General features: G+C 40.4%; 1 protein-coding gene across 1 annotated transcript; it reads right to left on the bottom strand.

The window, feature by feature from the left end:
* Positions 1-263: 263 nt before the first annotated feature.
* On the bottom strand, positions 264-20,734 carry dstyk (dual serine/threonine and tyrosine protein kinase). Its single transcript, XM_067587325.1, has 14 exons — positions 19,505-20,734; positions 17,633-18,042; positions 11,955-12,461; positions 11,580-11,775; positions 9,376-9,614; positions 7,832-7,915; positions 7,555-7,731; positions 4,663-4,792; positions 4,254-4,410; positions 2,508-2,640; positions 2,276-2,389; positions 1,401-1,515; positions 993-1,127; positions 264-877 (listed from the first exon to the last, which is right to left on the bottom strand). Exons 1-14 carry the CDS (start codon positions 19,698-19,700, stop codon positions 690-692), a joined length of 2,781 nt encoding a protein of 926 aa, XP_067443426.1. The 5' UTR covers positions 19,701-20,734; the 3' UTR covers positions 264-689.
* Between the last annotated feature and the right edge of the window lie 1,294 nt (positions 20,735-22,028).

The following is a 22,028-nucleotide window of genomic DNA, read 5'->3' on the forward strand; positions in this document are numbered from 1 at the left end:
AAACTTTTGTTCATTTTTTTGAGCTTTTTTCCGTTGGGAATTTCTGGAAACTGCATCTCTTCAGGCCTCTAAAAATAGTTCAGATAAAACAAGGTGGGAAAAAATCACCTAAAACAGTCACAGCAGACACAAGCAACCGGTGACGAGGGGCTGCAAATGAACACTGCTTCGTTTTAAGGGGTCACGAGTCAGAAAGTGCTGTTAAAACTTTGTTACCTCAGTCAAAATCTGCAATAACCACCTGACAACAGCTTATGACATAATAATTTGTTGTAACAGATCATTTTATTAAAAAAGATGTTTGTATAGATGCAGACATGTTCAGTTTAAATACAATCTAAAATTAATCTTTTATATATTCATTTTTTTCATAATACTGGGAATGGACTACTTTTAAAACAATTTGTATCTAGTATCAATTCTATAACAGTAGCAATTAGCACGGCAGCTATGAGAAAAGCATATTGTGGAGTTTGTATACAAATACACAAAGCACAAACAATAAAACACACATATTGCAAACTTCTGGTCTGTATCAACTCCTCATAAATAACGTAAATCCAACATCTGTGAACAAGGTGGACATAATTCATCTTTCGCCTGTTCACCTCCTTTCTTCATAAATACAACAAAAATACTTTTCTGATCAGAATCCCTATCACACGTGTGTTAGTTTGTCTGGAGTGTTTTCAGTTTGAGTCCTCGAGGCTGCTGCTTTTCTGTTCCGAGCCGCAGTTGCAGAGCCGGACCATGATGCTTTGCAGGCTGGGCTCCACGATACCGAGCAGGGGCCTCTGGGAAGGGTCCCCATTCCAGCAGGCCTCCATCAGCTGCCAGCATTCCTCATCGAAACCGGGCAACCGCTCCGGTCTGGCACCTGGAGACGACACGGACACAAGTGAGCCCCCGGCAGCCGACTGGACAAAAACATATCCAAGACAAACAACAGTGTGTCCTCAGATCGTTTTTCATCTGCATTATACATTACTCACCTTTTTTAACGTTATTCCAGAGTTGGTCCTTGCTGGAGCATTTCTCAAAGGCTTCTGGGAGTTTAACTGAACCAGTGCAGAGGTACCAGAAAAGGATCCCGAAGGCGTAGACGTCAACGGAGTTATCATACTTTCCTGTCAGGAGAAATGTCACAATTCAGAGGTAAACTTAAAAAAAAAGCTATTAGGTTTAATTCTGACGTAAGATATAATGACATAATGTATGTAAAAGGTTACATAACAGGTTTGGCATCTTAAGTGAATATAGAAGGAATGTGACATGAACTTTTGTGAGCTACTGGCAGCTGTGTTTTCAGACACTTCTGACCAATTAAGCTGTTTGAAGATTGACCACAGGAGCTGCTTCATGATGTAATTATCGACAGTGTGACCGTTCAGCGATCGTACCTGTAAACAGCTCTGGAGCCATGTGAATGGGGGTTCCAACGATGCTGCCAGACATCATGGCCTCTGGTTTACAGAAGCCCAGGTCAGTGATCTTTGCACGATTTTGTTTGTCCAACTAGAAGAAGAAGAAGAAGAAGGGACACCAGATATCGAGAGAGTTGAGCGCTTGTTTGGTCAGAAACAAAAGAGAAAAAAAAACAACTGCTTTTGACTGTACGACTGATGACTGACATGTGCTAAAATCTTCCAACAAATCATGGATTTTCTAGGATTTCAGAGGTTTCTTTTCTGAAAAAAAAAAAAACCAAACAGGTGCGGAAACGTCAAACTTCATCTATATAAACCACCAGAATTAATATCAGAACACATTTTTATGTATTCTGAATACACCTGAATCATGCTTCATTCATTTTCTATGGATCTGGATTCAAATTATTCACAGTAGGTGGGATTTTGCAGTGAAAATTGAGCAATGTGAGAAATTCACAATGACTTTGTGAGGCTATTTTTTTTGTAAACAAAACTCTCAATGCTTTGTTTCTACAATGATATAAGAGTGAAGAGCACATGCAGTTTGATTAAGGTAAGATTTGTTTTATGGGTCAATCATGAATGAATAAACCAAGAGAAAAAACAAAAAAAGACTATTTTTAAACATATTTAACACTATGATAGTTTTATTCATCTGCCTGTTTGAATGGTCAAACAACATCAGTGTAAGTAATAATGGACCAATAGTAATATTGATTTTTTTAAAGCTGATACTTGCTGCTGTCAACAGCTTGCTGATAAATCAGCACATCAATACAGTGGATCATATGAAGTGATGTGAGATGCAGAAAACAGGATGTTTGCTGAGCTTGCTCTGCACTCACCAGAACATTTTTTAGCTTTATGTCTCTGTGCAAGAGGCCCTGACTGTGCAGGAAGCGGATTCCCTCCACCACATCCAGAGCGATCTGAAGTCTCTCTCTCAGTGATAAACCAGCCTGACGGAGACGGACGACACAGAACATGAAGAGGAGAAAGAAAAAGAAGTGAGACAGAGGAATACAATGCTTTAAAAATGATACATTTCCTTTACTATCCACTGCATTATCAAGTCACCTTCAAGCCTGTATAGAGGTCTCTGTGCAGCCGCTCCATGATAAGCAGCACAGCAATGCTGGAGCCACCTCCATAAGTGTGATCAATCACGGAGCCATGCAGGTCCACCAGCCGCTCGTGCTTTGGCAGGGTCCTGAAGTAACACACACCAAGAGGAAGAGGGGTGAAAAATAAAATATTTCAGTCATATTTTCCTGTTTCTCTGGGTGATTTCAGCTCTAACAGATTTGACATGCTGTATGGAGTTCCACAAGGGTCCGTTCTTGGACCTCTACTGTTTAATTTGTATATGCTTCTGCTGTTATCATAGTTATGATAACCAACTGTATATCTCACTGTACCCGGATAACATTAACAGATTCACTGTTCAACTGCTTGAACCAAAAAGTTTGACCGTATCACTCCAATTCTTAACCTCTTAACATCCACCGGGTTGCTGGTGACACGCTTAAGCCAGTTGTAAGCAGTAGAATCACACAGTAATGAGTAAATGCAATTAACACAATTTGGCCAATTGGAGAGGTTCGGGAACACCAGTGACACCACAAACTAAAAACTCCCGACCTCCCATAAGGTTAGACCTAGAGGTCTGGAATTTTATAAGGGTCGAAAAGATGTAGAAGGTTTATGGTGTTCTGCATAGTTCTGGCATGAAGCAAGTCCTAGTTATTGTTATTCAAATATGATTTATTATAGACGAGGACCAAAAACACTTTTTTGAGCCTTATTTGAACTGATAATAGTTTTGTTTGTGTTTTAGCCACATGCTAAACAAGCATATTTCATCATGGCCTTACAGTTCTTCTGTTATAAGCTTTTCCATTTCAGTTTGCCAAATAGGCAAAAATTCTATAAAAAGGGTGGATGTTAAAGGATTAAACAGACTCACTGCCTCTCTATTCAGTATAGAACTGACTTTAAAATTTCACTTCTGGTCTATAAAGCACTAAATGGCCTGGCCCCTGAATATGTATCTGAGATGCTTGCATTTAATCAATGAGGCAGAGCTCTCAGGTCCCAGCACAGCCTTCTTCTCCAAATTCCCAGAGTTAATTCCAAATCAGGTGACAGAGCATTTAGTGCTTATGCTCCTAAAGTATGGAGCAGTTGCACCAACACAGTCCTGTTTTAAGAATAAACTTAAGACATTTTTATTTTGTTTAGCTTTTATCTAGGTCTGTGTGCATACATGTGCATGTGTGTACTTGTGCGTGTGTATGTAACATCTGCCTGTATCTATGTCCTAATGAGATTTTTTACTTTAAACTTGATTTGACTTGACATATGATCAGAAAGTGGAGAATTTGTCATGTTGGAGTCATTGTGTATTAATGTGAGTCTTATTGTGCACACTGGGGCAGGTCCAGCTCAGCTTGAAAAGGTCCTGCATTCCTCAGATCTATGACAGCTGAAGCAGACGAGCGTTAATACAACACGGGCGCTTCCAACAACATGTTGATTTGTTCACAGAATAGCCTCGAGGCCTGAACAGTCAAATCACGTTTTTATAAACTGGGTGGAGTTTGGCTTTAATAACAAGGCAACTGTCAAATGAAAAGATCACCGCTCCTGATGATGATTCTCTTGCAACTGCTTGGTGTGAATTTCCCATAAACACCTCTCATCAGTCTAACGTGCTGCCAGCTTTGATGAGTATTGAGTAACTTTTGTTGAGGATGTGCCAAAGCAGCTGTCTTCACGTGTGTGTGTGTGCTATTTTTACTCATGTCTGTCTCACTAACTGACCTTGTGTAGTGAAACTCTAAAGCCAGGTCGTTCCAGTGTTTATCATCAGGCGGGACAACAGACTTTAAGGCACATGGGTAGTGTCCTCCCCAACTGTCGCACAAGTACACAACTCCGTATTGGCCCCGGCCCAACTCTCGTCCGAGCTTAGGCTTGCCTGTCAGAAAAAACAAAAGCAGTTGTTTGTTTTGTTTTTTTTTAACTCAAAGTAAAAGAAAAGTTTGAACACAGGCAGCAGAGTTTATAAAAAAAAAGCTGTGTAACCTCAATGTAGGTGGTTACCGTCTCTCTAAGTTTGATTTTGGCCTTGATTTTGGGATGTTTTTGTAGGAACATGTGAGCAGACCGAGTTTCGTGTGTGGGTGTGTGTGTGTGTGAGCAGTTGGAGGATTTAGTGGTGATGACTCACCATGCAGCAGCACATCCCTTAGAGAGCGGCTCTCCAGAGACAGGCGGGCCAGTCGAGGGGCGTGGTCCTTCCTCACACGCAGCCATAGGTCCTCAGTGCGCTCCAGACGCCCTGTGTGCCCTTCCTCCAGCTAGAAACACCCACACGTGACATAACAACAACTCACGGTTAGCGTTAAGAACTGTGAACAGCTGCTAAATGACTGGTCTCCTTTGTTAATAGTTATTTTATTTGGTAAAATATAATTTTGTCCTATTTTCATGAAAAAACATCACTGAAAAGCCATGAAGGTGCTATCACCATAGAAACTGTTGCCAAGGACGACCACCCTTAGGTTCTCAGAAACTGCTGGCCAGTCGCAGTGACCTCTGACGATGTCGTCATTTGTCGGAGCAGTTAACGTAGAGTTCCTGTCCAGCACACAGTTGCTGCTTGATCTATTTCATTTTTGTGACCAGAGGGTGAAAGTAAATTGATGTCTGTGTAGGCGGCTGTTTTCATACACTCCCTCCTCCGAGTTCATGTGTTCTCATCACTCTTGTTTGATTTGTGCATAGCTGGAGCTTCAAAGTCAACATGAGACCTGATATACTGTAACATTTGCTCACAACACTCTCAACATGTAAACATTGTGTTCAGTTTCCTGGCAAACTGTCTACTGATAGTGTTAATTCCTTACATTATAATCAGATTAGTAAATTACTTATAACCATAATTTAGTAGCTATCATAAGTTTTTCCTTGATGATGAAGTTTATGTTGTTACTTGTAAAATATGCCAAGTTCCTTCATATTTTCAACTTTAATCAACTTTGTGGTTTACAACCATCTAGTTAGGATAATGGATGAAAGTTATGCACCTTCAACTCTACTCTGTCATCTGCAAGTGGGGAAACCCACATTTGTCAAAAACTACACATAAAACCTTTTACCATGCTAAAAAAAAAAATCTGTTGCATCAATGAAAGAGCTTTATACAGTATGAAAAACACCTCTTATCTTCATTTTGCTCTAATTTACTGTTTTTGCCTGTTATGGACTGAATTGCCTGCTACATAAACACTACTACAGAACTCTACTCACACATTTATGAGGGTTTTTTTCTGTTTTACAAATGCCAGTGTTTGTAGCAGATAATAAAAAGAAGATTAACTATGAAATATGACAATTGCAATACACCGAGTGAGGAGTCTCTGACACGCCGTAACAGGCTATTAACATCACGCTGTTGTAAATTGGAGGATAATTAAGTGCTGAGTGTCTTTGTCATGTATTCTTTTCAGCACAGAAAATGGACCTTGCTTTTAATTTCCTGTTTGATCTTGCAAGCTATCTCCGCCTTCACAGCGCAATTTACAGTCGCATTCATTGCAATAGCTCCTCCATATCATACAGCATACCAACATATTATCTCTATTATTCATGGACGCTCTGTAACTCTGTTATTTCTGACAGGAATGTGATGGTAATGTTATTTTATTAGGTTAACTTGCTTGCACTGCACTCGTTCACTCAGGCAACAAAATAACTAAATTAAATTAGGATATTTCTGTCCAACATACATACAAAGCATCTACCAACATCACCTCCTCTGTAAAACTGCCACAATTAATGAGCGCGTTTGTGTAACCGCATTAAGAGTGAAGAATTAGCAAGCATGGAAATGCAGTCAGTGATGTGACCCACACTGTCTGTCATGTGATGATTATCATCAGAGCAATTTGACTGAAACTGATTCGTCAGGGATTTCAAGGAGGGAGTCGCAACTATTTGCATATTGGGGCTTAAAAAGCGTAGCAATTCCAAGTGAAGTGGAGTGAAATGTTAAACCGTGAGCTGTGCAGGGCCTGCTGCTTAAGAGCTCAATGGGAGCAAATAAAAGCTGCAGATTAATATGTACATAGATATTATAGAGCTGTCAGACAATGCAAGTGTTTTAATAAATGTCAGAAAGAAATTAGTCAGTTACCAGCCTTGAGTTTCCCACTAGTCAGTGATACTGAAGGTATAAAAGGCTTTCAAAGTATTCAGGTGAATCAGCAGAGAATAAATGTCACGGTCAAATGAGGTCAATTCTGTGGGGATGTTCTCCGCAGCTCATACAAACTCTGGCTGAGATATTTGTATGAGAAAACAGCGAAGCTATAAAGAACAACCAATGCTAATCAGCCAACGCTTTATGTAAACTAGTCATATAATGTTCTGTCACCCTGATGCAAATTCTCCCAGTGTCTTTTGATCACAGTGTCTTAAAAGTCGTGTTATATCGGGCATGGGTTCTTACCATATTTCAACCTGCCTGCCTCCATCTCATACTGTATATCAGTTTGTCCTCTCTATGTTTTAAAAGCCCTGTTCTTTCCTCCTCCTTCTAAACCTGTAGTATCTCTTACTGGTTATTGCAGTTCCACTCAAAGTTGTGGTGGTGTAGCCATCCAGGTATTAACTCTAATTAAAAAAAAAAGTATAATTTCATAATTATCAGCATGGATAAATCTGTCAGCAGCTCAGGAGGTGAAAATTTAATGTCAGTCTCTCACATTACCACATATTCTGTGCTGAACCAGAATTTTCCTATGAATGTTGGCAAGGCAAAACAATATTTATGTAGCACATTTCATTACCTGTTATGTAAAGAGAGAGTTAAAAGTTACATTTTCAGCCTACTTTTGAATGTGGACATGGTTGCGAAGAATCAACTGGAGTTAAATCCTCACTAAACCTTCAGTAATCTGAACCTGAGTTTACGTCCACTAGTGGTTTGATGACAGTGATAATGTTTTCAATTTTTAAGTATAAGATCAGAAAAAGTCACTATGTTTTACTTCTATACTAGAAGCAAGGTGTGGAAAAAAAAATAGGGAATGAAAGAAGCAAAGAAGAGAGAGTTAACCTGGCGCAGGGATGCTGCAAAGGCCTCGTGGGAGCTGTTGAGGCGGGTCCTGAACTGGGAGCAGATGCTTCGGGCCAGTTTGGCAGCACTGAGACTTTCTATGGCGTCCTGGGCCACTTTCCGCTTCCACTCTGGAGTGATGGCAGGGGGGTTTACAAATGTTATCCTGTGGATTATCTAGGAGAGAGATAAAGTTATTTAATAAACGTTCCTTCAGAGGGAACCATTCACAGAGCCTTTTGAAACTCTTATGGATAAACTCTTATTAGATACTTACCTGTTTGATTTGCTCCCACACAAGTCGTGTGACGGAGGATCCTGAATGAAAGGTGACCTCCACGTGATAGGCAGCATTTAATAACTGGAACAGATCAGAGTAGGAAGCAAATAATTAGGAAACCCTGCAGTGCAAGTAACCACAATATGCTGTCTACAAGTCTAAAGGCCTCTGGTGCTGAAGCCAATCTTTTTCTTTTGGTTCTCCATTTTTCCAGCATGCGTCACTCTGACCCGATTCTGACCCTTTTGCTTCCTTACAAACCCTCTATTAGCTCACGCTAACATTTTGCTTTGTTGTGTAAATGTATACTTATAACAGTCCATGTAACTGAATAGTTGTGGAAGAAGAGTCATGTACCAATATCATCTATAATTTTATCAGTCTCTAGCCTAAATATTAATTAAAATAATTCCCTCTAAACATTTAGATTCCAGTTGCTGACACTGTTTCTATTGGCACTTGACTCACTTAAAGGGACCTATTATGCTTTTCCTTATTTTCAGTCAATGTGCGTCCACTCAAAGTGTTTGTTTTTGCCACTGACAGGTGACATGTGGTTGTCACTTTAAGTGTCTGACAGTATTATAGAAAGGACCACACAGAGAAGTCAAGTGTTTTTCTTTACCTTTCACTTGATCCTGTCTGTTTGTTATTGTGTCTAACCAAGTCCCGCTCAAAGAGAAGTCTTGTTCTTAAATCTCACAAGAGTTGAGTTGCTATCGAAATCAGCTAAATATTCAGCCATGACTTTGAAAATTTAGATAAAACTAAGCTATGCTTTCTTTACTCTAATGCAACAAACTCCTCTCGGCACTCCTCTCTCCATCTCTGTCATGGCTGAATATTTAGTTGACAACAACTCAACTCTCACAAGATTTCAGAATGAGACTTCTCCTTGAGTTAGACTTGGTTAGACAGAATAACAAACAGACTGGATTGAGTGAAAGAAAATGTTTTTATGTTTATTAATCTGAGCCTGAGCCTGTCAGTAGCAAAAACAAGCACCTTTAGTGGACATACATTGACGGGGTGATATTACCCCCTCGGATTACATTGCAGCCTGTTTTGCAGCTGCTGGCTGAAGCGCTCTCTCGATCAATACTGGACCAATTTCAAAAACTGTTGTTCCCATTAGTCACAAAAAGATGGGAAAATAGGGTCCAGGTTGAAAAATACTGAAGTTTCCCTTTAACACGTCTCTGATATGGCTGCCCCTCAGCAGGCTTCCTGAAAGCTGGCCAATCAGAATCAGAGTGGGCTCATCAGGAGGCGGGCCTTAAAGAGACAGGAGCTAAGACTGCCTGTTCGAGACAGAGGCTGAACTGAGCAGCTGCATAAAGGGCCAGTATAAGATAAATAACTAGTTTTTTGAACTGTGAATCATGCAAAGCTACTCTTGTGGAGTCCCAGAATAAAAATATAGAAATGAAAGGAAATGAGCATAATAGGTCACCTATACAGAAATTGATATTTTGCTCACATTCAAGCATATTTACACTAAATAAGACTGCTGTTTGTCAGAAACATAGACTACTGCCCACCTGTTTGAGGTGATTGGAGGTGATATTGTGGACCGAAGAATCGATGTGCGATTTCTCCAGACTGTTGAGACATCGCTCCAGAGTTCCTACGAAGCTCTCCCTCAAATAGTCCACAGAGCTGATCAGCTTATTTGCCACAGCCTGATTCAAACGAACCACTATCAGCTCCTGGATCTGGTGGATGCACGATTTGATCTCCTTTGACGTAACAGGCTCTCCGTTAGTCGTTACGATGATGTCTGCAGTTCAAAGAAAGCAGCTTAGCACTTCCCAGGCATGTGGTAAAATGCACATTTCCTTTTATTATTACTTTTGGCAAGAAAGATTCCAGTGTACAATATATTGATTATAAGTGCAATAAGTCTAAAATCTTCATAACTGCTTAAACAATTCATTTCTGAAACACATTTTAATACAATTCCTATAGAGTTATAGCTGTCAATTAATGTGTTATTGTTAATTTTCAATATTTCTTATTAAAATGCACCGTTTATGATAACATTAATAAAATGTTAAAGGCATCCTGTGGAGGTTTAGTTTTTTGAAATTCAAAGTTTCTCATGAAAATGCACTGCCAATTCACCTAACTATCATTTATGATTTTCTATATCATAAAATGTAAAACCTGCAATTCAACTCACTATACATTCTGGTTCAAAGACTTAATCCTTCACGTCAGAGCTACTCTCATGTTGTCAGGTTTAACTGTTGTGTTAGCACAGTGCCAGAGCAGAAGAAAAATCTGGTTGAAGCCACTTATTCTGGTCGAAGTGAAAAAATGCATATGGCTGGTTTCCTGACTGATTACTGACCAACACACCTAACAACTAATTCTGAAACATGGTCCGATATTAAAAAAACACCTGAAACACCTGTGTTGGGTTTTACTCAGCAAAACTAGCCGTTAGAAAGTGCAAAACTTTGTGGGCAGATTGTGAAACAGAGCTGGCTCAGCCATGTCCCTGCGGGTCTGACTAGAGTCTGAAGACATCAAAAGAAACTGGCTTTGAGTCAGGCTGCAGACTTGAGACTCATGGTCAGTACAGAACAGACAAGCCAGTTGTCCATTTTGTCCCCCTCAGAGACACATCAGCAATATAACAAATCTAAGAAGGATTAAATAAGGATAATCTGAACAGGCTGAAGTCTGAGTACCACAAATCAGCCTTTTTTTGTAATGGGGACATAATTAAGTGGGAGTCATTTCCTATTAACTTGAAAAAATGAGAGCAAAATAAATGAGGCACACGTGTGGTCATAATTGAATGATCAAATGTTAAACCACAGAATCAAAGCTACAGGAGACTGTAACAGCAAATCACGTTTCCCACTTCCTAGAATCTAAAATAAAACATACAACTGAAGAGTATGTTTCTAATTTCATATAGACATTTTTGGCAGAAAGATTCATAGGGTATACTTAAGTTATAATAGCTATAGTTATAGTTATATCAAACAGGGGTATAACTCAAAATTTGTAGTCATAGAGGTTGTTTGTTACAACAAACAAGTAAATTAATACATTTAAAGTTTCACTGCTTCTCAACTTATTTTGAAGTCATAATTTGAAGCATGAGACATGGAAAATCATAAGTGAATAATTATAGTAAGTGTGGTGAGTATTGGGAAAAAAAACTCATTAATATTAATTCAAATCACAAGCTTTTTAATTAATTAGTGTATGGACTGCTGTTTATATACTACAAACAAATAAAAAAAAATTAAATTGGAAGTACTCAGAAAGAGAGATCCTGGTTGGGAGACTGTACAATTAAATAATAATTATGCGCTTTACTGATCTTCATGGTGATACTTGCTTAGTTTTTGTAGCTTTTAGCGAACATCTACCTGGACTTGATTTGATGGCATTAGAGCCACTATTACAAACAAGCTTAATCAGGCTTTAAAATCTGTCTGTCATCACAACTCTGCTGATCTTCTTAACTCTGACATTTTTCTCAAATAAAGCCTGTTACTATCTGACTAAGATTCTGATTTTATCCAATCAAATGTGTCCTAATCAAACAATTTATGCCTTTAGGAGCAAATTTATTAATTCCAATATACGTACACCAGCTGTTTAATGTATTTTTGTGTGTTCCACCATCTGTAAAATAGTGTCTTGATTAATAAACTCTTGAACAACGACAGAAGAGAAACTCTGCCAGCCTTGTGGTATTTAACCAGGGTGCTTACTTACTAACCTGTAAACTCCAGGTTGGCAGCATCCTCCAGCAACTGCTCTTTCATGCTGGTGAGTGTCTCCACAATCATCTCCTTCATCTCTTCCTGTTTGCGGTTAGCGATGGCCATGAGGGAGGTGAACAGTTCGCCCTCTTTCTCACGAGTGTACTCCAGCCTGCGGGGTGTTATCTGGAGGTCCCTCTGCATGTCAAAGGCCTGCAGGGGGATGAAGCAGAAAGGACAAAGGTCTGTTGATGATTTTTTTCAGAGGCATCCTGGGTCACAGCACACTCCGACCAAGCTGTTAGTGCAGCGGTAGTGACAACGGTCAAATGACTATGAAGCAGTAAAACAGTGACCGATATTAACAGTGCCTCGAGGCATCATTCTCTGACCTGATTGATGAAAAGATCTAGACAGCGACAATGGAGCCCATTAAGCAGGTTGGCAGCCTCCACCTGCTGATTTTGAAGCACTTGGCGAGCAAAAGGCACCAGCAACCGATGCAGTCTTTCAAAAGCCTCACCCAGCATGCTCTGGGGCTTGGCGCCCGGGGTGGGCATCTGTGTAGGGGCCCCACAGGAGCAGTTTCCTGTTGGGCTGTTTAGGAAACCAAGGGAGAGCAACTGCTTGTGGAGGGCGCTCTTCTCTCTCTCCTTTTCCTTCTCTGCACGGCGGCCGGGTTCTGGGGAGGATGCTGGCATGGTGTCAGGGATGCGGACAAAACAGATGGGAAAGGAGAGCATCTCTTTGACCTTCCAGAGCTCTGCCACCTGCTCTGTGCTTAGGGAGTCCTGGTTGATGGCATAAAGTATGATAGGAATCACGTTGCGAGTGCAGTCTTCCAGGGCCTCTTCTGTGGGCTGGACACTCGGACAAGGTACCACCATGACCTTCGCTTCCTGATGACGAACCACAAAGAAACCACAAAAATGTTACTTTCATTACAAGTAAAGTTGTTTATATACACAGGAAGTTACTAGGAAACATGGTCCTGTAAAAAAGTGTCTGTTCACCCAAAATAAACAAAAACATATTTTCACATTTACTCCTAGTGGTATCCATTCAATCAGACTCCACTTGGAGGATACCGATGGATTCATTTGCTAATGTTTTGCTGAGATATCTGCCAGCGAACAAAAATAATGGAGGTAAATGGAAATCAATGGTTGCTATACATTTTTCTAATAATAATAATGGATCAAATAACTATGTGTTTTGTTCGCTTTGACGAACAATCAGTGAATTATCACCTGACTCTGCAGTTCCCTTTAGCTCTAACAAGTTTTATAACATTTTGCAGTTCACTGTTTTGGTCTAACGGCCCACAACTTCACTGTTTTGGTTCACTCTCACCAGCATTATTTTTTGCCACAGAAGGCGGCTGTTTTCAGAGAGTTAGCGACTAGCTGGTGAAGAGTCAGATATTTCCATCAGGAGTTGGTGGAGACCAAAAACAGAGCTAAAAAGAGAGTAGGTTTCAGACTTAGATTCACCAGGTGACAAGAAACATGACTCCAAATGAATATGAATGTTGCTCTGTATCTGCTAGATGTGTAAACAGGGAACTGTATGCTAATAACTTTGCTATTTTCGACTTAAAAAGTGAAAGTGTGTCAGTATTGTGTTCACAGTTTATTTCCACTGCCTTTGAGTGCCCAAAAATTCAGTGACTAACCTCACTGTGGACAGGTTTCAATATTTTAGACCAACAGTAGAAAATAAACAGTTTTACTTTTCTAAAGGCCTTTAACCTCCTGACAAAAAAATGCACTCGACCATGTCTTAGCGGTAAACTATAACTTCTGTTATATAAAGTGTTTCCGGGCGATTGGAGCACAGTTTCAAACCAACTGATGTTTGAAGATGTTTAAAGGGATTCCAATGCAAAAGGGAAAAAAAAAAAAAAAACATCCATTCATATCACATGCTCCTTCTATTTCTGAACACATAACGGCACATTAATATTTGTGGTGGTCTTGGGAATGTCTGTGACAGGGCAGAAAAATATCAAGTAAAAAGGTTTGCTTAACCCTTGATAAATAACAACATTAACAAAAATAGACTGGGAGAGAGCTTGAGAGGGAGACCATGACGGGGGGGAAAAGACAGCCAGAGAAAAGAGGCAGAAATGACCCACTGCTACACAAAGGAGACAGTCAGTCCTGTCTCCAAGAAACAAGGGCCGAGCCCATCTGAGCAGTCTCTTTGGAACAAAGATAGCCTGCAAACATTTGTTCACAACCAATCAAAATCAATACAATGTTTGAATTGCCTTAATGCAGTCAGTTTTCAACAACAACCCTTCAAGAGAATGTCTATGGGCGATTTTGAAGTTACTATTTTGTTTTTTTTTACATGTCTTTAAAAAAGGACTACTGTCTGACCCAGTTATACAGAGAAAAAACAAGACAAATGGCTGTTTAAGAAATTAGTATTTTCTTCTATTAGCATATTTTAAGAGTGACTGCCAATATCGCAGCCCTTCGTTAACAAGCAGGCTCCCTTATGTGAATTCATGGAGCACTGGCAATAAACATGACAGAATATGTACCTCCAAAGAATTTTAGAAATGTGGCGATAGGTTAGCACCCTTTATGTCCTCTGAGTCACCGTGTGCTTAAGTTGAGGTTGGTCAAACTCTGGGAGTAAGAAAAGGCTAATTAGCAAGTTAGTTCTCATCTGGTGGCCTCTAAAGCAGGGTGCTGTGATTATGGCAGGAGTGTGTGAATACCACAGTGAGCAGAGAGATTCTGTGCCTTACTTCCACCTAAACATGTTAATCTCTTTTTCATTCAGCAGAAACCTGAAAGCCAAGATGATTCTGTCTCTAATCTATGATAAAGTGTATATTATGACAATGGATAACTTGGCTAGTTAAGCCTCCAGTATCCTCTCAAGTGTGACAAACTTTTTGACCCAAATAAAGGATTGCGGATCCCACGCCTCTCAGTCACACGTGAAAACGATCAAGGGTGTAAAATGACTGCTTCGCTCCCAACACTGACATTTTCCTTTTAGGAGTTCATCTATTATGCTTTTCTTTTTCTTGAAGCAGTGGTTAAAAAAGTTTTTAAAATCTATAGCCATATTCAATCAACTATACCAACATATTATTTTTTATAACACAATGACAAACAGACCATGAAGAGAGTACTGCCATACAATGGATTTTACCACACACACACATTTAAAAATTCAGCAGTGCAATAAAATGTAGTTACACATAAATTCTAATAAAAACTTTTTACATTTAAATTAGAGTAGATTAAGTTATTCCACAACACTCATAAGACCATAGACGGTAAAAAATAACGGACATAGCCACCATGACGTCGCCCATTGGTTTGTGGACTCCTGTTTTGAAGCCTCGAGTTTGGCATTTTGACCGTCGCCATCTTGGATTTTTGGAGTCAAAAGTGACAATATTTGGACGACAGGGTGACAGGCTGACCCCGAACACTAGCTGCTAGCTTGCTTGTTAAGTTGGGCATTTAAACATGAGGGTCTATGGGGATTGACTCACGTTTGGAGCCTCAAAATGGCCATTCGAGGAACTGGGGTTTTTTGCACTTAAACATTGGCTTCATTTTTCAGCCCTGGATGTTGCTACTTGAATGAGATTTGACAGACTGACTGGTGTGCTCTTGTCTCAAACAAATATTTTGAATATGCAATCAATGTTTGTGTATATAATGCGTGTCAACATTAGAGAAATTTGATTTTAAGTAAAACTATTTGATAAAAGTTATGAATGGGTCTTTTCTGTGAACACAGCTCACCCAAAATCATCGTTTTAGGCTTCAAGAAAAACAAAAAACTGAAACTTTTTTGTTTTTTGTGTCCCAGGAATCAGTTGTAACCATGGAAACTTCATCACAGCAAAGGGTTTGGGATTTTTTATACATGACCTAGTCATGTGAATCGCACCAGACCAGTGGCATTACGTAAGGGGGCTGGGCGGGTGGGCTGCCCCAAGGCAGAGCTAGGCCTAGTTTCTGGGGCTGTGTGATGCTCGCTAAGGGGCCTTGGTCTAAAGGATTAGAGACTAATTTCCACGTGTCACACATGATAAGGAATGACTACAATCCTTACACCATGCTAAATCAATTCACTCCCACAAGATATTGTGATTTTCAGGTCGCACTGGCTGAAGACCAGCATGTCTGTAATACTGTGTGCAACAATTCTTCCTTTTTCCAAGTAACTTCGACATTAACTTGTGAACCTATTTTTAAAGGAGTGTCCAAAACCTAAATGAGAAACAAGAATGTATTCCTGAACAGTAGCACAAATCAGGTAAAACACTGAACAGCACAGCAAATAATCAGCTCTGCTCAGTAAGCTGTTTGTGAGCTAAGCTATGTGTGAACGCAAAGGCTGGATCAAGGCAGAAACACTGATGAAAAAAAAAAATCATCTTTCCTTTTGTCAGGGGAAACAGGAGGAAATACCAACACACAGAAATAGAAACACACATTCGGGCTTAAAAGATAGTTTGATGTGCAGTACATCACAACATGGTCTGCATATGCAAAATTAGATGTTTTTATTCACATAAAACTACAAAACAAGCTGTAGTTTAAGCGCACTGTGAATAAAATGACTTATTTCAAGTAGTGCCTCAAACTCTTATCATCATTATTATATCTTTCTCAGACTTCAGATACATTATAATGCCATCACAATATGAATGAATGAATGATAATAATCTGTTCCTGTCAAGGGACATATTCATACAAACTGCACCATGCACAGGCTTTAGATTCACCTGAAGGTCCCTTTCAAAATATACAAATATCCAAACTAATCCTACCTGAAATAACTGAAGCCACTAAATACTACATGCCTGTCTGTAGAGACGTCCTCCGCACTGGCCTAATGCAAGGGGAGTCATGTGCATAAGCAAAAAACTAAAAAATATTTTACAAGGCAGATTCTTTTTTTTTTTTTTCTAACAGTGAATGAATGTTCTTGTTGCAGAATATGATGCCATCGGTGCCTTATACCCTTTATTAGAGCTGGGAAATGAGCTAGAAATGTACTGATACCAATAATGGGTGTTGGGTGGGTTAGTCACCACCGGAATATAGGTTAGGTTTATAAGTGAATACCATCGTAACATGTAAGTAACTTTTTTTGTAGCTGTTTTCCCACTTTTAAATGAAGAAGGGTGTCAGTCGTAGTCAAGTCTAAAATAATAAATCAAATAATAATTATAAAATAGAAAGAAGATAGCTGTCAAACCACACAAAACAATAAAGCGAATAGCAAGTAGCAAGAAAATATACGTCACCAAAAAACAGAACTCAACTCACAACTCAATTCAGTTTCCAATAGGTGTATTAAATCATAAATATCGGTGTGTGTGTGTGTGTGTGTGTGTGTGTGTGTGTGTGTGTGTGTGTGTGTGTGTGTGTGTGTGTGTGAGCGTACATGCGTAACTCGTCCCACAGTCTCAGAGTTCAATCAACTCTGTAAAAAATCAGTTTTGTTTTCTCCACAAACCCAAATCAGTTCAGTTCAATCCAGTTTCACAACCACAAAAGAAAGACAACTCAAAAGTCGGCTCCAGGATTTACTGCTGATCCACACAAAACAAAACAAACCAAGAAAACGTAAGAAAAAAAAAATAATTTTTTTTTTCTTTTATGAATCATATCATTTCCTTGCAGCCCGGTAGCAAATGCCTTGTTGCCCGGTGGTTTGGGACTGCTGCTTTAGTGAGCTGTCCCAAAAAAAAAAACGGGGTGCCTAGTGACCGGGGGCTGTGACCATTGATCGCAAAGTCCCAAGTTTGAGTCTGGCCGAGGAGCTTTGTTGCGTCATGTCACACCTCGTCTTTGTCTCTTTTCTCTACTGTCAACTCTAATAAAGGCATAGTATGCAAAAAACCCCATCAACTTTTCGTCCTCTCACATGCTTCTGCCTCGTGTCATTCTACATCTTTATCAGTTAGTCATATCACTCAGCCCTGCAATATGTATCTAGACACAGAGTGTGTTAAAGTTCAAGGAAACTAATAAATACCAGTAAAGACCAACATCACATAAACAGTTTATTCAAAGCCTACCTGAAGCAGCGGATGATGCAGGGTGATCTCCAGCTCTGCTAGCCTGTGTGCTGGGTCCTCACATTCCTCGTGGATCTCCAGGTCTTCCCGGGGCACTGTATCCCAGCGGCCACAGTTAGCTGCCAACTGGTGCACCAGCTCATACTGGCCGGGCAGCGCCAAACTGAGCCGTGTCTGCCTCCCGTGGGTGAAACACAGCTTCCGCCTTTTGCAGACAGTGCCCTGGACTCCTTCACAAGCCTCTCCGGCCTCGGGGCCCAGTGGCAGCAGTCTCTCGCCCAGGAGACAGTTGAGCAGCTGGTAACGGGCAGCACAGTCCTGGCCCAGCACCACGATGTACGGGGCAGCGCCCACAGTGTTGCGTAGGAACTCTTCCTCATGGCTGGGGAAAGAGATGCAGCTAAACTGGGCTAGAGGAAGAGACAGAAGAAAAGGGGGTATATGTTTAAGTGGTGGATTGGGAACAGAACTTGGTTATCTGAAACCTGATCAATACCCCTAATCAATCCTGTTCACTGCTGGAATCAGTAATCTGTTTTTTTAGGAATTCTTGGTCATCACTGTAGGCAGAGACAGTGACACTCAATGACACATTATACTTTGTACCAGAGCATCATTTTCAGAATATAAAGTAAATCACTGTTCCTTGGTGGCAACTTAAGAAAGACAAAACATTTTTAATCTGTTATCTTTCCTTGGACTGTTATTTCCGGATCAAACCCTGAGATGTGGAGCACACAGAGGAACCAATTCACCCTTATTATTGAAGGTATCAGACATAATCCTCAGTGATGCTGAGTCACAGTCTAAAACAGTTATATAACAAAAAGAGGGGAGAGCGCAGCGATGGCCTACTTTATATTCATATAGCAGGGCGTTTCTTTTCTTACATACATGTGGTTTTACTATAACTGTTACACTAATCTAGCATTCGTCTACTGGTATTCACCACTTGACCTAACATGACGCATTAAAGCCGACCTGTGCTGAGCATTTGACTGCACGACCTGTGTGCAGCAGATGGACTACGCTAAACAACCTCTTTAACTCGTAGCAGGCGTTCAGCTCGGACCTATACATAACAGATCGAGAACTATTGTGTGATCCTGCTGCATCATGTGATGCACATTTTTGTCAAGATAAGTGTAACCAAGACATTTGCAAGGTGAATCTAGTTAGCAGGTGAGGATATGCGTTTGGCTATGCCCATGAAAGGGAGGCATTATCCCATTTTTCTGTTGATTATGGCTAATCTTCTGCTTAACATTGTTCATTCAACACTGGAGAAAATGATTGTGACCTTCTCTGTGCACAGGACACCCACTCTGACAGAGCAAGCCACTCCTGCAGATGTGACGCATTACACTTTATCGGCATACCATCACTCCTGTGCGTTTAATCAATGTTTCATAGAAAGAAGCATCTGGATCATATGGTCAAGCAGCCTAAAATACTGAAAGTTTGAAATGGATGAAATGTTTGGTTATTTGCTTAAGTAAGAAAAAACATTTTTGCCAAACCTTCATTAAACCTGACCAAACACTGACACACATACACAAGACAAAGTTAATGTAAAAGAGAAGAATGAGTGCCTAATGTAACAGGCTAGTGAGTGCAGAAATCTCAGCATATTTGGTGCACTTAGTCTGCTCATGCTTTTGAGAGGGGGGCTTAATCTCTTTAGTTCCAAATCCTAATTAAATGCATTTTTTTTTCAGGTCTACGTATTGGTGGAGAAATCACTTGGCAGCAGCACCTTGTTAGCTGTGGATATTGTTATTTTTTGGTCAACATCCAGGATGTGTTTAACATGTTAAAACCACTGTGACATTGTGGTGCAATCACAGGTATGTCCATGTGTCCAAACCTTACCTGCCTCCAGAGAAGCTGACTCGGAGCTCATGGTTGATGCACAGGCATTGCTGTAGTTCTGTCTTATTTCCCGGAAGAATACATTAGTCTCCTTCAGGTTCTTCTTCAGCTGGATGGTGTGTTTGTTGTAGCTGTTAAATATCCGTGTTAGTTCCCGGGCTAAAGGAGTCGCTTTCTGCTGTACGTTTCCCTCCATGATCAACAGGTTGAGGCTGCTTTCTTCTTCTTGAGATTTACCAGAGCAGGTGCCACACTTAAGAGACCTTAATTATACGTCGCAGTTGACAAAACTCAAATGCAAACCAGTGAAACAAGTGTCCTACTATCACACCTTTCTCGTTGGGTGCTAGTTAACGAGTAAGTTCGTCCACCCACCTGCTGGGCTGTCAAATAATTATAAAAAATGACACTTTTATTCACTTAACATTAGTGTGCCAGTGCTGGACAGACAACAGTGTCCCGTGTCAGTGGATAAAAGTGAGGCATTTGGCTTTTGTTGTTGTGTGGAAGCTGACTAGCACAGCTAGCTAGCTTAACTTCGACAGTGTCAGATAACTTTAGTGTTTCTGAGGTGAGATATTACAGTTTGCTAAAACGTCACCGCTATTTCTGCATGTTGTGTTTGCCGTCGCCAATAGTTAACACTGGCTGGTTAAGAAGTAAGGAAAACAGAAGACACCAAGACCTCAATGGCGACAAATGTGCTGGAATAATGTGTGTTTTGCGACCAAACTGCGCTCCAGATACGGTTAGCGGTGCTAGTCGGATGGCATCCCCGTCCCGTCCTCTCCTCGGCCCGGTACAACAGTCATAGCCTTCAACCGTTTCACAGCCATACAGCTCCGTGTTAAAAGAGAAAAAGAGAAAAAGATGGGGCCCAACTTTGACAGTTGCCTCTCAATGACAACGGCCTGTGCACGACAAAAAAAACGTTGTTTTTCCTCCGAGGGATAAGATCTTCCTAAACTGGCTGTGGCCCGGAGGAGCCAGTGGACATCTTCCAGCCTGGGGGGAGACGGCGACACAAACTCAAGAGAGAAGATTGATGTTTTCTCTCTCGGTGATGATGAAGAGGACAGTCTGTGGTCGTGGCGGTACTGTTGCAGGGCGAGGTTTGTCCGAGTCAAATCAAACAGTTAAGGCCAAGCAATGAAATCACTGCAAAACAGAAAGTCGATCAGACCCAAAGCTAGGGAAAGGAAAGGGCGGGGTGCGGGATGGCGCGCTGCACTCTGGGGAATGTAGGAGTGTTGGTTGTGGTCGCAGCTTCGGTCCAGTACAGCATGTAGATGGCTCACCCTGTGGTCGAAGTGCATGCAAGTGCAATATTTTCTTCTTATTTGAGGTTTAACGCCAGCTGGCATCCATAGTTTTGCATTACTGCCATTTTCTGGAGTTCGTGAACTCCTACAGTTTTTCCATCAGTCCTGATCAAGCATCCTCTGCCCTGTCCTCTAACACCACACTCCTCTTAAATCCTGCCCGTTAGCCCTAATCTTTTCATTTCCTCCATCACGTCCTGTCCCTTTGATCTATATTTATTGCAGCTGATGACTACATGATCCACAGTTTCTGGTATTTAACAATGGTCACAAAGACTTCCCTATAATATTAAGGGTGCTGTATAAATTGCTACGTCTTATTCTTAATCTAATTATTACTACCTCTTTTCTGTTTCCTTCTGTTTCTCACATCACCCACTCTATTTTGAATTGAATATAAGTGTCTCCCTGATAGATAGATAGATAGATAGATAGATAGATAGATAGATAGTAAAGTATTTTGTCCACTCTTTCGTTTCCCAGAATGCCTGTGTGAGCGGGAACCGAAATCAATGTGACCTCAATAAGTGCAATGTCACTGTTTCCAGTGGCAAAACATAGGTCCACTGGCAAAAAAGGAAAGATTTCCTAAATACAAGGAGTCTCTATGGAAGCCCATTTCTGTCAAAACAAAAACATAGATTAAATGTTATACTCATTAGAGGTCAAACTTATTAGACAATATTTTCAAAGTCAACATTTTGACTTATTATCTCACAATTGTAACATCTCATAATCCCGATTTAGAGAGTCAAAATATTTACTTTTGACTTAGAAAGTTAAAGGGGCGCTCCACCAATTTGACAAATGAAGTCTGGTTTACATGTCTTGAAGAGTACCACTCAGCCTATGACAACAGTTGTGTGCGGCTCTCATGGGAGTTTTCTTTAACTATAAGAAAATAACCCTGATGATGTCACCAGGGTAATCTTGAATTTAGCTTGAGACTTCAAATTTATAACATAAAGCCTATGTTATGAACCTGGGGTCGAAGTTTGAGAGAGACGTGGGCATGCACCAGGCAGGGAGGGACTAATGAAAAACGCTATTTAGTGGCATTATGGGAAATATAGGATCCACTGTATTTTGGACCTTGACCCATGCATACTATGGACTAAAGGTCAGGATATCTCAACAAATTTGTTAGCACATATTAGGAAGTGAAAGGAGCAAGGAATTTCTTTATTCATTGTTATATGCAC

The sequence above is a fragment of the Thunnus thynnus genome, chromosome 4 (genome assembly GCF_963924715.1).
Source record: "Thunnus thynnus chromosome 4, fThuThy2.1, whole genome shotgun sequence".
Lineage (NCBI taxonomy): Eukaryota > Metazoa > Chordata > Actinopteri > Scombriformes > Scombridae > Thunnus > Thunnus thynnus.